General features: G+C 33.8%; 2 protein-coding genes across 2 annotated transcripts in view; one reads left to right on the top strand and one right to left on the bottom strand.

Annotated features, from left to right (window-relative positions):
* LOC120353318 (obg-like ATPase 1) overlaps positions 1-5,189 on the bottom strand; it is a 10,093-nt gene extending 4,904 nt beyond the window's left edge. The window contains exon 1 of the mRNA XM_039436580.1: positions 5,107-5,189. Within this exon, the coding sequence (XP_039292514.1) occupies positions 5,107-5,189 (83 nt within the window). The remainder of the gene's footprint in view (positions 1-5,106) is intronic.
* The window catches only part of LOC111045818 (obg-like ATPase 1), a 56,470-nt gene that overhangs the window by 30,625 nt on the left and 4,071 nt on the right, over positions 1-21,774 (top strand). Inside the window, exons 2-9 of the mRNA XM_039436055.1 lie at positions 6,024-6,210; positions 7,705-7,765; positions 8,367-8,494; positions 10,461-10,636; positions 14,884-14,961; positions 15,896-15,993; positions 17,206-17,346; positions 20,497-20,593. Of these exons, the coding sequence (XP_039291989.1) occupies positions 6,030-6,210; positions 7,705-7,765; positions 8,367-8,494; positions 10,461-10,636; positions 14,884-14,961; positions 15,896-15,993; positions 17,206-17,346; positions 20,497-20,593 (960 nt within the window). The 5' untranslated portion in view covers positions 6,024-6,029. The remainder of the gene's footprint in view (positions 1-6,023; positions 6,211-7,704; positions 7,766-8,366; positions 8,495-10,460; positions 10,637-14,883; positions 14,962-15,895; positions 15,994-17,205; positions 17,347-20,496; positions 20,594-21,774) is intronic.

Here is a 21,774-nt window from a genome sequence, read left to right as displayed (position 1 = left end):
ATTGCTAATCAAACACTACCATTATAACGTGGACCTCACTATAGTAAGGTGCACAATATAATGGCAGTGGAAAATGATAGAACAGCGTTGCCGATTCTCTGCCTTGGCACTGGCTTCTTTATATGATAGATAGATGATACCGATGTGATGTTCACAGTTCAATCTTGTTAACCATTATCAATCAACTTATATTTCATTTGTCGCGTGAAAATATTTTTAATGATTTAATAATACATTTTCATAATTGAGATAAACTATTCTGTTAGTTAATTATATTTTTACATTCTTTAAACTTCCGGTAGTCGCGCCCTACTCAATCACACGAGCAGTCGCGTGTTGTATTTTGTACAACATTCAATTTTCCAAGTTTTATGTACTCTGTTTACTGTCAAAACATATTAATTAATTGTATAATTACTTTTTCCATCTTCTTGGATTATTTTACGTCTATGAACATTTGGATGATTACCATTTCATAGCCCAATAAGGTACATCAAGCAAAGCCTTCAATTTTGTGTTATTGGTCTGTTTACAGTCCCCGTATACAGTTTTTCCCTATCTTATGCACTGTCGCGCCTTAGACTGAACCATTGCTCGGTTGATACTGCATTTCAGTGGAGTGATGGAGGGAAAGTTTTGGAATGCATAGGTGACTCATTCACTGACACCACCCCATTCAATAGTTTTGTACAGCAAAAAAACTGACACTGTTTTACTTTTTACAACAGCGCGACTGCCGGAAGGATAAAAACTATCTGGCAACGTTGTGAAGTTAGAAAAGGATCGTGCCAAGTTATCTGCTTTGTTGCACGATAGCAACACCAATGTTATTAAAATAGGTAGCCTACTGCCATATGAATCCCAACTCAATTTACTCACTAGCTGTAAATATTATTCTTTAATCTACAATACATAGGGGCCTACATCTCAAAACAATCCAAATCACAAGTGATTAATTGATTTGAAAATATACTAATTTTTTTGTGGGTAATGATGCATTCCAGTCATGCCAAAAACTATTGTATTTTAGTGATTATTTTTATTTGTAAAAATATATCTTGTATTTGGCAATAAATTCACTATCCGTTCATTTATTCATTCATTGACTTTCATGGAAGCAGACATAAATCCAATTTCAAATTCAAATTTCAAATTTATTTTGTCTAATTGAAAACAATACAATATAGACTATGAATCATAAAAATAATAGACAAGCAAGAAATACATAATAAGATTCCTTAATACATTAACTCTTGAATTGAAAATAACTTGTTTTCTACCTGACAAAGCCAGCAATACCTAGGTTTGTGAGCTAGCATAGGTACATAGTAGTAAACTGATAGAGCTTGTAAGGGAAAATGTAAAACACTTTTATGTTCACGAAAAGATAAATGTTAGAGAGTGAGAGGAGAAGAAGAAGGGAAGAGAAAGAAGTATGAAAGGCAAAAGAAGAATGTAAGGAGAAAGAGAAAGAAAAGAAAAATTGAAAAGTATATATAGGTAGGTTACAGAAGTTTTTAATTACTACAATATATTATTGAATTCACCCTGCAATTGTATCCAATCCTCTATTACTTGCAAAGATGACTTTGAGATCCTGTTAATGAGAAAATTTTCGGTATACAATTGATTAATTTATGGCATATATGATCAAATTGCCTCCTACACACAGTTAGGTCCGTTCGTGGTATAGGAAAAATTGTAGGCGAACGAAAACTGTACTTTTTTACATGAGCTATGAACAGATTTATATTTTTATTCAGATACACAATTGAATTCTTTACCAAAATTTGCCTAATTTTGAGTACTTTGAACTCGCTATAATAGAGAGCTGGGGTAGCGTCTTTGTTTGCCAAGTGCAGCCCTGATAATGTGTCTCTGGATCTCTTCTATCTTTCTGATTTCATCCGTAATATGTCGGTGCATTGAATAATACAATACCGACTAATAAAAATTGCCTAATCTCAGCAGTCATAAATTTCGATTTCATCCTAAATTCTCCCGCTCAAAATTTTCATCGACCAGCAATTTTTCATCCCCACTATCCATTAAAATTTCCATCGATGAAATTTCAAAACATGGAGCAGTGAACTGGAAAATTGTCCAATAACCATAAACATAGCGGGGCGGGGAGAGGCGGACTAAAGCGGTGCACCAACCTATGATTAATTTTTTTCGGAATTTTCTGTGAGCTCTTATGGCTGATCCATTTACATGCAAACGACTCTTTGGTCATTTCTTGTGCAATGATTGGAATCATTATGTCGGTGATATGATTCAATTGCAGGGTACCGTGCATCGTTCAGGGTGGGGATTGGGCGGTCAAATTATCTCTCTTTTTGTCTCCTCTTTCGTCTCCTTTTCATGGATCATCCGATTATGGTAATAATTGTGATCAACGTCATCCATGACAATTGACTGGTCTTTGGTCTATGGCCTTGCTCAAGGCGTCTGCTCTCATTTCTCTCTCTTGTTTCTGGTTTTACTTTCTATTCCTCTTTATTTCAAAGTTTTTTCTCAACCTTTCTTTGTAAATAGACAGTAGTGATTAAAAAATGGTATTTAACAAATTCTATACGCTTTTACTTTTCAATTTTCACTTATTATTTTGATTCATTTCATTCTTTTTAAATCTTTTTTCTCCTTTTCATTGTTTCTCGATTCATTAGTTTCCCCCTTATTTATTATGTTGATTTCTTATTTTCTTCCTCTTTCCCCCTTTCATGGATTTGATTTCTTATTTTCTTCCTCTTTCTCCCCCTTTCATGGATCTCCCCTCCTCATTATTTTATTTTTTCTTCGTAATAATTTTCTCTAATACACTCGCAGTAAATATGGTAGAGTAGAATTCTATATTGGTAATAAATATGTAAAACTCTATAATATCTCTCTTTTCAATATTTTATTGTTGATAAATCATTGGCTTTATTATAAAACCTTAAAAATTTTTAATTGATCATTGATTTTTTCCGGATTATTCTTGGAATGGAAAAACCTTTGGCATAGAAAACTCGGATCATATTTCTCAAAATTGTGTTGAATATAGTAAGAGCCTGTTTTTCTTCCACTATGTATTTTTGGCATTAAATGGAATGAATAAATAAATATTTTGTTAGGTCTGTATAAATCTTTACACTTAATTCTAACATTCTTACAACCATGTTTAATATGCTTGATTTTTTTCAATTCATAATATTTCTCTGAAAAATTCTTGACCGTTCTATGTAAATTATACCGTACTCTTGAAACGTGAAATGGGCTCTTCTAGCCATATCATATCCTGTACATCACTTGGTACAAATTTCATGTTTTGTGTAAGCTATCATTTCACTCAGTACTTGGACTTTGACCATCACTCTATACTCATTGCTCCTCTAATTTCATTTCTTCTCCTCATTTTTTTCATCGACAACTTCATCTTCTTTCCTCTTCTCAACCTCCTCCTCCACTACCACATCTCCTCCTTCTCCTCCTCTTTATCCTTCTCTCCCTCCTAATCCTCATCCTTCTCCTCCACCCTTCCTCCTCTCCTCTGATCACCCTTTCCTCGTTATTTTTCTTCAGAATTTCCACCTCTCTCTTCACGCTATTGGAAGAATCGTTTCTCCCTTCTGTATCCTCATCTCTTTTCAATCTTTGTTAACTCTTTTTCCTCTCCAGAGTTTTCTCCACTCTTCTCGCGCTATTGGAGGTCCGTCTCTTCCTCCTTTACCCTCTTATTCTTGTCTCTTCCTACTCTATTCCCCTTCAGTGTTTTCTCCACTTAGATCACGCTATTGGAAGACCTGTCTCTTCCACCTTCACCCTTGTATTCTTGTCTCTTTTTCTCTCGAGAGTTTTCTTCACTTGGAAGATATCCCGCCCTTAACCGTCTCTGATTGATCTTGACCATAGTAAGGCGTGGTAATTTTTATCGAATGGTAGTCTGTTGTCTTGTGGCCGGGGCAGTACGAAAATTAGACGTTATGATAGTCATTTGAAATCACAGCCCGAAGGCTCGATGCTCTTTTCAAATTTGTCTACAATAATTATTTTTAATACGAATTGTTTGCTACGTGCTTCTCAGTGATGCCACTCCTATAATAATCTCCATACCATCGGCTTCTAAGCACCGATTAGATGCTCTATACACGCTGGATATCATTAAACTATTTTTCAATCGTTCATTATTTCGCTCCACTCGTATCTAAAACGATACTCGATTTTATCATAGTAGCTGATCTATTCATTCCACAGATAACTACACCAAAAATACTACGAAACCACTACAATTACTACATGGAAATAATTAGACTGTACAGATGGTAGATAGTGAAAAATCTTATTTCAATCGTTTTTTAATTAGTTTCCATTTCAAAATCACTAAGGATTGACCGGTTGATCATCAATCGAGATCGCGGCCTGTTGATAAGACGTGGTTTGAATAAAGTTGGCGTTGAATTTCCCAACTAATCAGAAATGCAGTGTAAAGAAAATTGCATTTTAATGAGTGGGAAATTACAATGTTGTGTTGAGTGTTTCCAGTTGCAGATAATGGAATTTGTGGCTAATTTTGTTGCGAAGGTGTGGTGGCTGGTATGAGAGGTGGAATGTTTTTATTAGTGGCAGAAAATGGTGTTCGTGAATCCGTCTCTTTGTATGAATTGATAAGACTTACTAAAATATCTCCACTCATAGTTTAAAAATTAGTGATAACATGATAAGACTGATAAGCAAGCCGGTTACCATTCTAGGACACTTATAAAATATAATAGAACCATTAGATGATTCCAATGAAAATTAGTAAGCTATCTATTTTGTATCTTATTGCTCCTACATTCAAAATGCGTTCTTAAATTGTTTACAAGACTATTAAAATAGTGTATCTATAGTGTAAAATTTACAGGTCCAATGGTCAATTCGATTTAACAAGGGCCGTATGCATCATTAAATGAAGGTAGATCAGCTGTTGGATTAAACCCTGAATTAGATAAATGTGTTCATATCTACAAATAAACATAGATAAGCGTTAAGAAAAGCATGGATCTACGTTTAATGCTAATCTACGATCACGTGTAAGTATGGCCGCATTTATTATAATGTGTTTCATTCGGGGTTTAAACCAACAGCTGATGTATCTGCGTTTTGCCGAGACGATGCATATGGTTCTTGAAGCCGTTTGCACTGTGCCAGTTCAAACTAAATTCCATTTCAAACTGGATTAAATTCATATCAAGTCTCGTTTGCTATGGAGTGATTCATTTTGAGTTCAGCCTATAGCTGATTTAATTCAGTTTCCGCTTTTAGGGTCTCTTCACACTTAGCTACGCGACGCTGAAATACGTTCTATCTCTCAATGTTGAATCCAAGTTACGAATGTGAACAGGACAGATTATTAGCTTGGATTCAACATTGGTAGATAGGACATATTGGAATATGTCCTAATGTTCTATTTAATTCAGTTTTAGCTTTTAGGGTCTCTTCACACTTAGCTACGCTACGCTTAAATATGTCATATTTCCCAATGTTAAATCCAAGCTACTGATGAGAACAGGACAGATTTGAAGCTTGGATTCAACATTGATAGGACATTAGGGATTTTGTCATTGATAGGACATCTCCCAATGTTAAATCTAAGCTACGAATCTGTCCCGTTCACATTCGTGTCTTTAACTCATTTATAGGACGTATTTCAGAGTAGAGTAGTTAAGTGTGAAGAGACCCTAAGGCTCAACTCAAACTTACTCAAATCAGGTCGAGAAGAGAGATCATGATGTGTTTTCAAATGGTGACCGTCGCGGAGACTTGAATCGACTGGTCTGAGTGTCACCATTTGGAAACACATGCTCTCGACTAGAGTCGAGTCTCTTCTCGACCTGAGTCGCATAAGTTCGAGTTGAGCCTTACTGTGCAAACAGCCCTTAGTATCCTAAAAACTGGGCCTCAGCCAGAGCTATGTATTCTTCAACAATTCAAAGATTTGGTGAGTTGAATGTAAGATTTGATAAACTGGAGAAATTTTGAGAAATGAATGTTTGTTTCAGGGAACCATGGCACCAAAAAAAGGAGAAGAACCCGAGGTGAAGCCGCTTTTCGGCCGAGTGGGCACCAACTTGAAAGTGGGCATTGTCGGTGTACCCAATGTGGGCAAATCCACCTTCTTCAACGTCCTCACCAAAAGTCAGGCGGCCGCTGAGAACTTTCCCTTCTGCACAATTGATCCTAATGAAAATAAGTATCTATTTAGTATTTCATTGCTCTCACATTCGAAATTTGTTGTCAAATTGTTAAAAATTTGTAAGGACTTTGTGAATTTCTTTATTTATTCATTTATCATTATGATCATTACATTACATCAAGTTTGGGAATAATCCCATTTGACAGGTAACTTGTCAGTACTAATACTAATACTATGATACATACAATAAAAAAAATGAAATATTTATTCAGGAAGTGTCAAGTCATCATTAAGGATGGTAATGATGTATTATATATAAAAAATCAATTTTCTTGTGAATAAAATTCTGTGATTGCGTATAGGCTTTTCTCTAATAACATTTTTTGACTGTCTGCTTGAATAGAATGACTGATTCAATGTTTCGAATGTCTGTTGGCAGCCTATTAGAATCTCATTCCTGAATAAAATGGAGTATTTTCAAAAGCTACATTTCTATGGATTGGAAATGCAATAATATTTCTATTTCGAGTATTATATTTATGATTATCTGTACAAAATTGGAACTTATTGATTTTTACTTTAACAAAAATTACTAGCTGGAAAATGTAAATGGAAGGAAGTGTAAGTATTTTAAGGTCTTTGAAAAATACTTTACATGAGCTATAATGCTATTACAATGTAATAATATTTCTATTTCGAGTATTATATTTATGATTATCTGTACAAAATTAGAACTTATTGATTTTTACTTTAACAAAAATTACTAGCTTGAAAATGTAAATGGAAGGAAGTGTAAGTATTTTAAGGTCTTTGAAAAATGATTTACATGAGTCCCTTGATCTCAGTCTACAGATGACTCTCAATATCTTTTTCTGCATGATGAAAATTCTACGGCTGTCTAAATAGTATACTTTATTTCACTTCATGAAAATTCTACGGCTGTCTAAATAGTATAGCCTACTTCATTGCACTTTCCCATCAAATTATTTATTTTTTATATTGCTTATGATGCCCACATGAGCTTTCTGCTTGTGAGTGGGTAATGAGAAGAGAGAGGGTGATTTTATGAGATGATCAAACGTCCATGCTTATTCGATGGGATTCGGCGGGATTCGAACCCGCGACTAGCAGACTGAAGAGTGCAACGCCTTAGTCGTCTCTGCTCTCCTGGCCGGCAAATCTGTTTTCAAATGTTAGTAATTTGTAAAGTTTTGATTCTATCCTCTCCAACATGACAAATCTATAGTTAGTGTAGTTGTGAAGTTGATCCATATCTAGACAACTATGGGGAGTCCTATACCACTAGTCGTCAAATCTGCAAACCCTCAACAATCAAAACCTCTTGTCGTTTTATTCTCTACTATACTATTATAAAATTGGAAAGACCGTTTTGTGTAGCTCATTAAGCAAGACGCCAAAACTAAATCACTAATCAACTTGAAATTTGATTTTTATAATCTATTTTATAGTTAATATTTTATATCTTTTTAATAATCTATGTTTCTCTCTGCTCGTAGATTTCTAACAGATTCTCATTTTTCAGTTACGTAGAGTACCTGTGCCAGATGTTCGGTTCGATTATCTGTGTGAATACTATAAGCCTGCCAGGTAAATACATTACAATAAATATCGTTATAGAAATTACTAGTACCCTCTTTATACTTTTTACATATACACAACTAGTTTCGAACACTCATGCAATTTTCAAGTGTCAAAATCATTTCAAAAATTACAATAAATATTCATTGTAAATTGTCAAGTAAATACATTATCCATTTGTATCATGTAGAATAGAGAATATTTCTTGTATCTCGAATATATTTCATGGAATAATATGTTTATTATAGGTAATACGGGTTCTATTTCACTCTTATTTTGTGTCGGCTGGGTGCTAATTCTCAGATTTCATATCATCATCTCTCATTCATCATCACAAATGGAAGCGTTTGTGCGGCATTGTCATTCATCCCCTCATTATCATCTGCGCTTAAAATACTAGTGAAGAGTTGCCTTTGAAACAAATAAGTTTATCCAGGAGAGAAATCTATTGTCGCTCTATCGTTTCAGTAATATACGAATATTTGTCAATAGATCTAATTGAATGGATTCGGTAGCAGTTGAATTAATGGTGGGCAATCTTCTTATTATTATTCACAAAATTGTTATCATTTGATGTATTTTAATTATTATTTTCTGGTTGTTTTTTCAGTAAAGTGCCTGCATTTTTGAACGTGGTTGACATTGCTGGGTTGGTGAAAGGAGCGGCCGAAGGACAGGGTCTTGGAAACGCGTTTCTCTCTCATATTAGAGCTTGTGATGCCATTTTCCATCTTTGTCGTGAGTTTCCCTTTTGTTTTACATTTACGATAAGTTTATATGTGGAAGAGTTGATACTTGAAGTAATATTAGTCAATCTGTTCTGTTCAAAACAAAATAAGTTTAACACTACAGTTGTGTTGTGTGTGATGTGGTACTTTTCCATTATAATTTGTGTTTTCATATCAATTTACATGAAAATCGGCAGGCTTACATTCGTTTGGAAACCATTGATTATTTTTCTAAATTACTTCGATCTCTCAGAAATTCCTGTAATAACAATCAATGCTAAACAATTGAATTCTTCCTATACCAGTATATTAATATTAATATTCATTTACACTATTGAAGATAATTAACGGATCAAGCTAAAAACATTCTAGACTACTTTTATTAATAGTAGTATTTGAAATTAATATTTCAAAAGAAGGTTATCACTAATTCTGAATTCTCCTTGGATGATTAGGTTTTACATTATTCCAACTGCCTATCATAATAATTATTAGTGAATATAATATTTCAACAACTGTTATTATTTTTATAACTGTATTTTTTTTAGAATAGACATCCATTAGTAAATCAAAAATTGAATTCATGGCCGAAGAATATCAAAGGAACTTCACACGCAAGAAATTAAAATTAATAAAAGATAATGCTCACAGAAGCCGTATGATTTTTTACATAAATCAAATAAACACTACCAAAAAATGTGTTTGATGAAATATCAAACTAAATACTTCTATCATGCAAACCCCGAGATGATGAAATAGCCTGAGGCGATTCTCACGTTGAACTCGGGAAAGCAGGTAAAAATTGAGAGGCGAAAATTAATAATAGGCTTTAAAACGGTAACATCTGTTTTGAGGAAGTCAATCCATTCATGAAGGAGATCCTTTGTCATTCACTAAAACTGAATAATGATATCATCTGCAACAAAAGAGAGGAAGCAACTGGTTTACACGCATGCAAACAAACAAAAAATGGAACAGAAATGAAGAAAGATGGGAATATAACTGAGATTGTTCAACTCCCACGCTTGAAGAATCAATTCATTCGCCCTTAGATAAGGTCGAAGCCCTTAATTTGTCTTTTAGTGAGAAAGGAATAGGAAGGATGTAACATATGGACATCTTTTACAGGATTAAATTAATGGGTTTATTGAGAATGAATGACTAAATAACAGGGTTTTAATAAAATTCAGGGTTTTTTTTAAGTTTTAAGATGACTACTAAGAGAAACGGCAGGAAGTTGATAGTTTCAATAGAATTTTGTCTCGCTTAGATTTCAATTCGCATTGAAGTTGGAATATATAGTGAGTGATCCGAGAACCAAATTCAATATTGAAAACAAGCGTATTGAAAAATTGAACAACTAGGATATAATTAAATTTGAAATCCAGTGAATTGACAAATGGATTAATAAGGTCACTATTCTAAATTATTATCCAATTAATTTCGTCTGATTTATCTGCTCTTATAATACGTTTTGTAGAAATAGAATATTTCAATTTAAAGATGTAAAGTAATTCAAAAACATAATTTTTTTGACAAATTTGAAAAGAAAACTGTTGCTGGATCACTATAAGCTTAGAGTATATTATTTTGTTGCTGAAGGTCAATACAACATTAGAAAAAATACATATTATTTTCAAAAATTGTTTTTGAATATATTTTTACGATTTTTTGTTGTTTGAAATTATATTTCCAGTAACCAAAAAGAGTCTGATCAGGTTTCGGATGGAGCTCTTCAATTATGTTTGAATTCTATTTGAAATCATGTTGAGACATTATGCAAATACCGATTATAGCAATATCTAAATACACAAAATACACAAATAGTGTACCAAAAATACCCAAATAGCGAAATCAAATTTCGCTAGTCATAAAATTCCAGAAATTCTGACAGGAATTCCAGACAGAATTATATGATCTGCAGTTGTATGTGGGTTCCGAAACATCATGATAATAATTGAATTGATGAATTTCAGGAGCTTTCGACTCTGAGGACGTGACTCACGTGGAGGGAGAAGTCGATCCGGTTCGAGATCTCGAAATTATTGTCGACGAACTGGTAAAAAAGGACGTCGAATACTTGAACACGAATATCGAGAAACTGGAACGAACTGTGCTCAGAGGCAATGACAAGAAGCTGAAACCCGAATATGTGAGTCAATTATTCCAAATTACATTTCATACTCCAATTAATATTTTTCAGCCATACATGTTTTAATTCTCAGCAAAATTGCATTAATAAATTTATTTGTCTTCAGTGTTTTATGAATCAGTAATTTTTTAATACTCAAATACTTTTATACAAAAAATACAAAGTCTCATAATAATAACACATATAGAGAGGTAAATGCAATTTTAGTTTAATAATTAGTTTCTAGAATGTATTAGTGGATTTTAAAGCAATAGAATAACAAAGCTATATTTGAAACAGAAATATATTTGAAACATAGTGAGGTCCACGTTATAATGGCAGTGAAGAAAGATAGGAAAACAACGTTGCCGATCCTTAGTCTTGCGATGCCTACTATAGACGGTAGCTGATACAGGTTTATTGATGTAATATTAACTGTTCATTCTTGTTTAAAATAATAAATAATATTTTATTAAGCAATAAATTATATTTTCCATTAATTTCATATTCGATTTTCATAATTAAGATGAAATATTTTTGTTAATTAATTATTAATTCTACATTGTTAAAAGACGATCTGGCAACAGAGCAATGCCAAAAAGAGATAGCGCTATCCGCTTTGTTGAATGATAGACAAGGATAGCAATACCATTGCTAATCAAACACTGCCATTATAATTATGACCTCACTATAGACTTCATTATTGGATATTAAAGCAATAGAATAACAAAACTATATTTTGAAAAAAATATTGAAATGAAACGATTTTATTCATCCAAAAAACAGTACAATAACAGGAAAATCTGTTTCTTATCGAAACATAGAAATGTACAGTAATAAATATAATGATTTATCAAGTAATAAGTTATATTACGAAGTTATGAGCTAGTGGCGGCTATATACTAAGAAAAACGGACGAACATCTTGCAAATACAGCACAACATAACAATCAATATAACTGCATGATAGCTATCGTAACAAGTGAAATGACCCATATAAGTCATAAACAATACTGCAATTCCATCGGATAATTCAAGTGTATTATCTAGGTGATAGAGCACGCGAAAATTACAAGTCACATATACAATAACAATAAAGATCCGTACATTTTGCATTGGCAATTTTCAATAGAATCAACTTTCACAAATTGCTGGGTTTGGGATTAGGATAATTTCTAGGATTGGCATGTGCCGTGCTTTGAATTTAGAAAGTTAATTTTGAATTTAGAATTTAGAAGCACACACAATATAACTTAATAAAAGGGATGCTTGATAAACATACCTAGTGCTAGAGAACGGGAAACCAGAAATGACAAGAGAGACAACGAAATAGAGAGAAGGTATCAATTATATTGTCACCTCTTACAGTGAATTCAACAATTAATAAAACAAAGAAGTTAATAAAACAAAGAAATCAATAAACAACAAATAAAACAAGAAGAAGAATCATGAAAACCGAAAATAAAATTACTAAATTTAGAAAGTTATCTCTGATATACTTAATTCGGTAATAACCTACTCTGTATGCTCTACATTTTAAAACGTTTTAGATTGAATCATAAAAGCTTAAAGGACTCTAATTTCAAAAGAGCAATTATTGAAAATTATCATCGATATGTCTCAGAAGTTAATCATAAATAAGAATAAATATTTTAAGAAAAGATCCACATAAAATTCATAAAATTCTTAGAACATTAAATTTTGAACACACTTGGAAACTTTAAAACACTATCAAAACATTATCAAATATTAATGATCCCCCCCAATAATAACTATTTAGTATCTTTATATCATGAACGCTGCAAGGACAAACATTCCTCAAGTATCATATCATGGTATACTACCTTAAAAAAACTATTCAAAAATATATGTCATCAAAACAAATTTAGGAAAGGTTAGGGTCCTTGAAACTTCATTTGATCCTTTACAACTTTAAGATGAGAATTATTCAAAACATTAAATTTAATCAATAAGGGACATTTAAAAATTCATGTACTCATTCAACTTTTAGTAGTTAGAAGATTATAATTATTTATAAATTTAAAGAAAACTGAAATTCCCAGCTGGATCCTTACAGAGAAAATATGGCCTCACTTTTCAATGTAAAGATACAACCGAAAATCTATTACTCAAACCAAATTATAAAATTAATAAACTATCTATCCCCAATAATATCTCAAAATTATGATTTAACAAAAGTCTAATTCCGCACGTTTTACTTGATTGAAAGTCTGTCGTCACTAAAACCCATTTTGTCACATCCGGAGTTCCTGGGACGTTCGTTTAATTTGGAAAAAGTTGTTACCTCATAGCTGTTTCTTCAAATTGAATCTAGGCTCGGCGATCGAGCTCTACACGTCCAGATGGACAGGAGACAGCATACCCCAAGCTAGGACGGCCATCGATTCAGAGGCGTCTCAGCGGCTTACAGACACACGTTCATGAACCCATGAAATGATGGATTCGTACGTTGATCCCCGTACTTACACCGCTTTAGTAGCGGTTATAGGAGAAAAATCTCCATTGTGAGGTGACAATTTGATACTCTCTCTCTCTCTTCTCAATTAAAGCGACTACAGAGGCAAAAGACTAAAAATGCTGCTGGAACAAAAGGTTCCAGAGCCAAATACTAAAAAAAAAGCCTAAAGCTGGCATGGCAGCCATGATTAATACAAAGTTCTGAACAGACTACATTTAGTACTGCTAATGACAGTCGACAGACGCTGAGTGAGTCCACTACGCTTTTCTCGTCTTGAGGTGGACAGCTGTGAGATCGTCCATACTAAATAGACCTAACCAAACACCAACTGTGATTGGCAGTTACTATTCTCTAGAAAAATTTCTACCAATAGAAAGGGACGTTACAACTACAATTTAAGATACATTCTCCCACCAAGTGACAGCTATTTTTCCTAGGCAGCTATAAATTCCTTGCCTTATAAGGTTGTGAACCAGACTTATATTCTAGGAAAATCGTTGATCTTCCCACAACTTCTACACACACACCTATAGAGTCGACAGTACACAACGCAAAAAGCAAAGGTTCATGAACTAGACTGTTGCTCCAGGAAAATTGATGTTATTCCTAGGATCCTAGCTTCTACGCACACACTTACAGAGTCAACACAACACAACACAGAAAGGCAGAACAGCAAAATCCATTTTTATAACAGGCTAACTTCTCAGGCTAATTTGCATAATTCTCATCACTCATAATTGTAACAATATTTATTGTTACAGGCATTAGGATCAATTGCAATGCACTCACGTACTTGAGGCATCTCGGCTGTTTCAGCATCCACATTGTCTTAGGTAATGGAGTAGAATGAAGTCTATAGTAAAAAGTAAAAGTAAATTCGTATGGCTTTTGTTGGTGGAGAGTCCCTTGCGGGAAGGTCCCACCGCCTGAATATATAATTTAAGCCGTCAATGGGCCTTACGACTGTCATACTTCAGCCGGGACCGACAGTTTAACGTGTCCATCCGATAACACGGGAGTGATCTGGTTAAAAAACTTTTGGTTGTGAGAGGGTTTGAACCCGGGATAAGTCTATAGTGAGATTCCCTTTAAACTGCCAGCATTACTTATGAATAAACTTAACGCTTACCTTTCAACCAATGCAGACAGTTTGAAGTGAAAGTAGTAATATGCTCAGCTCGTTGTGAGACAAGTTGAGAACTATTTTCGCATTGTATGCCTACTTATATAAAAACTTATATAAAATTATTCATGTGTAGATGTAGGATATTATATCATTATGTTTCAAGCTTATAGGTTGTTTTAAATTGATGTTGCAATGAAGCATCTAAATTTGAAAATCTACTTTGTGAAAATACTTGAGGACTGAACATTTTGTGAATTGATTACTCATATCCGCTTTAGGCCCGCCGCAAAGTAGACCCACGCTAATCCACGAAAAGCAACCCACGCCGTGGGATATTTTGTAAACCATTGCTGGGCTTCTCTAGACATCTGTGTAATACATGCAATGAATAATCCACTTGTCAGCTGATTGATTATGAACGATAATTCCATTTGAACGATTGCCATTTCTATAGCAATGGTTTACAAAACATCCCACGGCGTGGGTTGCTTTTCGTGGATTAGCGTTGGTCTACTTTGCGGCGGGCCTTGACTTATATCTAAATTTGGGAAAGGAATAGCACAAGATTACCTTATTTTTTCTCTTCCTATCATTTTGATAATGTTGTACTCTTATTGTATAAATGAATGAAGAATAAAAGAATAAAAAATATTTTTGTTTTTAGGACCTGCTAGTGAAAACGAAGAACCTTCTCGTTGAAGAAAAGACACAGATACGGTTTGGAGAATGGAGTGCTGCTGAGGTAATCAAACAATAAAACTCTCTTGGAATCAAGACAGTTTTTTGTTTCTAAATAAATATTTTAATTATTAACTTAATTCATGTGTGATGCATTAAATTCCTGATGCTGATGAGAAGTTTCTCCAGTCTATTGAAGGTTTCTTTAATCAAGGAGTTTCTTCAACAGTAAATCGTTTTTGACAATATCAAAATAAGTTTAGTGTCAGCATTTTATTTGTTAAAATATACAGTATATTGAATCATGCACAACTACTGTGCTACATAAATACTAGTAGTTCTGTGAACAGTAGACCTCACACAGTATTCTCATCCACAAGTACCTGATTGGAACTATAGACCTTATGGAAATACAGCAATAGATTGGCTTCTCCACACATCTGTGTAATCACTTGTCAGCTGATTTATGATGAATAATTCTTTAGTCTGATTTTTACTCTAACATTGGCGTATGAAGGGGGCTCCTTTTCCCTTTTATATTATCCTTGAAATGCAAAATTTCCAAAAACCTTGTATATACGTCGACGCGCAATTAAAAAAGTAACGTACCTATCAAATTTCATGAAAATCTATTACTGCGTTTCGCCGTAAATGCGCAACATATAAACATATAAACATTCAAACATTTAAACATTAAAAGAGAAATGCCAAACCGTCGACTTGAATCTTAGACCTCACTTCGCTTGGTCAACAAGACAGGGTTTCTTGGTTTGGTACTTAAAGGCCCATAAGCATCATCTTCGTTTCAGCTAATCTAGGTTTACTAAGACTTTATTATAATGAGTTTTATTCCGGGCTTAAACAAGCAGCTGACCTATCTGAGTTTGAAATGTTACGGTCTTTAATCAACAGTTTAATTTCACGAATACTATTATTTTATTATTGCTCAGTCTTGAATTCTGAAGGAAATTCGAACTAATTGTTGTTTGTATTTGCAGATGGAAATCCTCAACAGACATACATTCCTCACGACTAAACCCTGCATGTACCTAGTGAACCTTTCGGAAAAAGACTACATTAGGAAGAAGAACAAATGGTAGGAAAATCTTTATCACTCGTACTAAATTATTTATTTCATAATGCAAAGTTACTCTACTCCTGGAAAGATTCATGTCAAAAACTGTCCCTTTTAAAATACTAGTCATAAAGAATAAATTCATTCAGAATTTGTTGCAAAATGGGTTTAAATTAATAACAGTTCAGTAAATATTTGCGGTAGCAGAAGTCTTTGTGATGGTTTACAGAATTCTACTTTGGATTTCAATTTTATAATAATTATTATTTATTGATTAGCATTTAAACAAATGCAATCCCTCATCAGTTTCCATCCGTCATAAGAGCTTCTAGTATAATTGTTCTAAATTCTAATTACTGGACCTTCAAGTGATCAAATCCATTTTTAAGACTCATGCCAATTATCATGATTATTTTGTCACCTATAATTTGGAAGAAAAATAGCACAAGGACTACCTTATTATTTTATCTACCAATGTTATTACATTAGTGTCATTTGCATTGTAAACAAATAAAATAAATTAATTTATTAATTAATTAAGTGTGTAAACAAGATATCTACAAGTATCATGCTCACAAGCGCACAAATCGCTTTATGCCAGCTCCACACTCTCGCCAAGTGGCTGGCCGAGTCGCTTGCCATATGGCTAACCTTATTGCTGGCATATAGGCAAGTGAAGGCGAACGCTGGTATATTAGCCATCTACACTCTCGTCTTCATTTATACGCACTTGGCAAGAGTGTGGGAGCGGCATTAAATTTTTTGATAATTTAGAATGATAAGATTAATTTATATTTAGAATATGTTGCAAGAAACTTTTATGAAATAATATTAGTGATTTACATTTAAACAGATAATCTAATCGTATTTCATGTTATAAGTTGAAATTGAGAATATATTTCAAGAAAAATTTGTGGAATAAAATTGGTAATGAAAAAACTATAATATTGTCTAATATTACGAATTATTTTGTGATGAAGTTACAGACATGTTTCGACACCTATGACGTCATCTCCAGTATCTCAATGTGACACTGGACACTGAATATCACACCATAGGTGTTGAAACATGATTGTAATTTTTCTAGTAATACTAAAAATAAAATAAACTCGTAATATCAGGCAATATTCTGGTGTTTTCATTATGGATAAATATAACTTTATCTCGCCTAATACAGTATTTGAGATGAAATTGGTGTTTTGCATTGATACAGCTAATCCTATGTGGTTTCAGGTTGATCAAGATTAAGGAGTGGGTTGACAAGCATGACCCTGGTGCAAACATCATTCCTTTCTCAGGTGTGCTCGAAAATAAACTCACCGAGCTGCTCGATGGAGAAAGGGAAAAGTTTCTAGAAGAGAACAAAGCCACTAGGTGCGTAGATTTCAATAAATTTTTCATGTAATACTAAATCTTAACTAATTTTATGTGAATTCAGTTGAAAACTGAAATACAGTTGAAAATACTGTAGTATAGTACTGTATATAGTTTCAGTTGAAATACTTTTCTATTCTTTCTTCTACGAAGGTGAGTGAATTATTATCCGCAATGAAGGTGTATTTCTGTTCATGTTGGTAGCACTGTTCATTCGCGTTGATGATGTATTCCTTGCGTATTCTTCGCTTTCCTAGTCTCTGGAAGAGACTAGGTTGAGATAGAGATACCTCAATGTAACGCAAATAGATAGGCTTACCTCTATCTCTACCTCCTCACTCCTCAAAGTAACACAAAATTACATACCTAATGTAGGACAAAACCTCCCTCAACCTCTATCTCTACCTCTACCTCTTCACTCTATGGTTACCTATCATTTATATTATCATTATCGAATGATATTGGAATATCATTTATCTAAGCTGGAGTATATAGTATTCATAGCACAATAAATCATTCTTTTAAATGAAGTGAGATTGATATAATACGAGGGTAAGTCAATTATTATCCGCAATATAGGTGTATTTTTCTTCATGTTGGTTGGACTGTTGATTTGCATTGATGATATTTATTGTTTATTCATTTGTGCTTATATCTAGGCTAGTTTTAAACTGATATTTTTATTCCATCATGGCCGCTCCACTTGTCATATGCACCAACGTTCAGTGAACCATCTTCCGAGGTCGGAAGGTGTATCAGGGGGGAAATTCATCAAAACTTTCAGTGCTATACGGAAATAGTGTCTTACCATAACTGAGTGTTTATGAATGAAATTCAATAAATTTTGTCCACTCTTCTACCACGAAAAACGGTTGGCTCACTAATCGTTATACTCTTATTTGGTGCAAATGAATAGTGTAGCTGCCATAATTAACAACATGCCAGTGATGATGGAATTGAAATAGCTGTTTGAAACTAGCCTAGATATGAGCACAAATGAATAAAGAATAAATATTATCAATGCAAATCAACAGTCCAACCAACATGAAGAAAAATACACCTATATTGCGGATAATAATTGACTTACCCTCGTATATCAATCTCACTTCATATAAAAGAATGATGTATTGTGCTATGAATACTGTATACTCCAGCTTAGATAAATGATATTCCAATATCATTTGATAACTAGTAGTTCTGTGAACAGTAGACCTCACACAGTATTCTCATCCACAAGTACCTGATTGAAACTATAGACCTTATGGAAATACAACAATAGACTGGCTTCTCCACACATCTGTGTAATCACTTTTCAGCTGATTTATGATGAATAATTCTATAGTCCGATTTTAACTCTAATATTGGCGTATGAAGGAGGCTCCTTTTTCCTTTTATAATTATTATCCTTGAAATGCAACATTTCCAAAAACCATGTATATACATGGTTGGCGTACAATGGTTGGTTGGCGACCCGCAATTAAAAAAGGAACATACCTGTCAAATTTCATGAAAATCTATTACCGCGTTTCGCCATAAATGCGCAACATATAAACATTTAAACATTAAGAGAAATGCCAAACCGTCGACTTGAATCTTAGACCTCACTTTGCTCGGTCAATGATATAAATTATAGGTAACCATGGAGTGAGGAATCGCTGCCTTTATTAAAAACCTAGGAGGGTGAAGTTAGGGCGCAGCCGGGCCCTCTCTTACACTTAACCCTCTATACAATTCTAAGTTACAACTAAAACAACATCATAAAACCATGAACTTAAGTAAAAAGAAAACAATAACTTAGAAAAAATATATAAATATAATAAAAAAAAGGAAAGAAGTGAAAACTTGAACTCTTTTCGAATTTAAGTTCGTAAAAGGGTTATGCAAAAGGAAGAAGAGAAAAGTGAATACAGTTGAGAATTTTTAGTCCAAATCCATAGAATATTCCGGTAGAAGTAAGGGAAGAAGTAAAAAAGAAAGAAAAGAAAGAAGGAAGAAAGAGAGAAACACACACACACACACATACAGACTTGAATTACGAGTTAGGGAGCATTCCAGCCGAGTCCACCACCTCTGATCCACCGCAAGACAGCCGCGCCGAACCGGCGATGTCCCTCAACTAGCTTCAGCGAGGAGGTAGAGATAGAGGTTGAGGGAGGTATTTGTCCTACATTGAGTATGTAATTTTGTGTCACTTTGAGGAGTGAGGAGGTAGAGATAGATGTAGCTATTTGTGTTACATTGAGGTATCTCTATCTCGACCTAGTCTCTTCCAGACTCTTACTGCAATCTATTGCAGTAATGTAATTTATTTTTATTGGTTGAATAAAGCATTTATTTATTTATTTTATTTAATCTGTACTTTCATCCTCACACTGCAGTTATCTTTATACTTCAGCTTGGATAAATTATAGAAATACTCTATGGAAGGGTTACTGCCTGAGGCCAGCTTCACTAACCGTAACTGACTTTTGCGAGATTTAAAACAAGATGAGACCCACCTAAAATTAGCCTGAAAATTAATGGTCTCATTCTCATTTCTTAATCCAAAGCGAAGCGAAGGTTTATTGACCGAAGCGAAGGTTTATTGACCGAAGCGAAGCTGAGGTATTAGTTTCGACTCGATCGGCTTTTGTTTGTTTGTACCGCAGTTATTGTCCGGTTTGGATGAAATTTGGTATGCAAGTTCTTTGAAACAAGGCGCAGAAACTTATGTGTAACGATTTTTGATAAGACCTCCGGTTTTGTTGTAATTTAAAAAACCGCAGACCAACCTCCATCCAGAAAGTTATTTTTTCGTATCTAGCGTCTTTGAAGATACTGCAATTCATGTCCCTACTATTTCGCCTTCAATATCAACAGCCCATGGTGTCATAGGGAACTGGAGCGTTGACACTCACACTAATACACATAGTACTAGTACACTCACACTAATACACATAGTACTAGTACACTCACACTCATAGACAATAAATACAATTGAGGTAGAAATTGTTGTTCTCATCTATTCGAACTCAATCATGATGATAAATTTAATATTAATAATTACAATATAGCATAATCTTATTGGAAAACTATTTCATTGCTTATTATGGAACGTTTTATTCAAACTCTGTTTCAATCTATTTTATAATTTTTGTGTTTGAATTTCAGTGCTTTGGAAAAGATCATCGTTCAAGGATACAAAGCCTTACGTTTACAATACTTTTTTACGGCTGGAGCTGATGAAGTGAAAGCTTGGACTATTCAGGTACTAACCATGACACTCAATTAGTGATTATTAATTACAGTCGAACCTCTCTATAACGATCCTCCACTTAACAAAATCCTCCACACAACGAATTTTTACCTGGTACAATGACATTTTAGAGTTTTTGCTGCTCATTCACCTCTATTTAACGAATTTCAGACCTCTCAACAACAAAGTTTTCTCTTGACTTCAACATTCAAAATGTAGTGTGTATAGGAAGCAGATGGTCATTTTCAAGGAATTCTTTAGTTTCAGCAGAAAGGTCAATAGACTAAAAATAATGGCAATTTAGTTAGGAAGAAGATAGAGTGGTAGACAGTCAATAGAGGGTGAAACACATGTCGGAAATTGAATGCAAGTTCTAGAGGCTTTCAAAATTATTAGGTTAGGGTTAAAACTGAAAAATAGTGTACCAGACATGTCCGACTGTTTGAATAGATGTGAGTCGTTTATCGAACATGATGTTTTTCAATGCCTAATTCAACCGATATCACTCACTTTTTCTAATATAAAACAAAAAAATAGGGAATTTTTTTGAGTTACTTTAGTATTTATAGTGTAGTTATTGACAAAATAACCGTATTTCGCGTTCAATCTAATAGTAGTGTAAAAAGTTGAAAAATATTGCTACAGAGTATGTACTTTGATTAAACTCCACTAATAGTACAAATGAAGCTTTCTGGAAATAAATTGGTGAGTTTACTTACTTATTACGTTCTACAAATATTCAAAAAACATGTTTTTTTTCAACAGCATGAATTTTCAAATTTCCATATTAATATTGATTGGCCTAATAGGTACCCTACCTACGTTCGCGATATGTTTTATGTACCATATTCATTTATTAACCGCCGTGATACGATATTATGAGATCCATAGGATCGTGGCAGTTTTCTTGACAGAACCTCTCAATAACGAATACCTCTCGGCAGCGAATTTTTTCTCAGGATAATCGAATTCGTTATACAGAGGTTCGACTGTAGTTTCATCCAGTATCGTACGAACTTTTATTCCGAATCACACCCAAAACCAGTTTTGGACGCTCTATGTTTTGCCGTCCATATGAATTCTATCAGATGAAACGTAACTTGACAAACATAGGCTGTTTAATCTAATAGAATTTATTAGGACGGCAAAAATTCGTACTTCGTGATTATTATTAGTTTCAGCCAGTACCGTAC

This window comes from Nilaparvata lugens, chromosome 10 (assembly GCF_014356525.2).
Source record: "Nilaparvata lugens isolate BPH chromosome 10, ASM1435652v1, whole genome shotgun sequence".
Taxonomy (NCBI): Eukaryota; Metazoa; Arthropoda; class Insecta; order Hemiptera; family Delphacidae; genus Nilaparvata; species Nilaparvata lugens.
The sequence above is the reverse complement of the archived record's forward strand: the minus strand, read 5'-3'. Positions and strand labels throughout refer to the sequence as shown.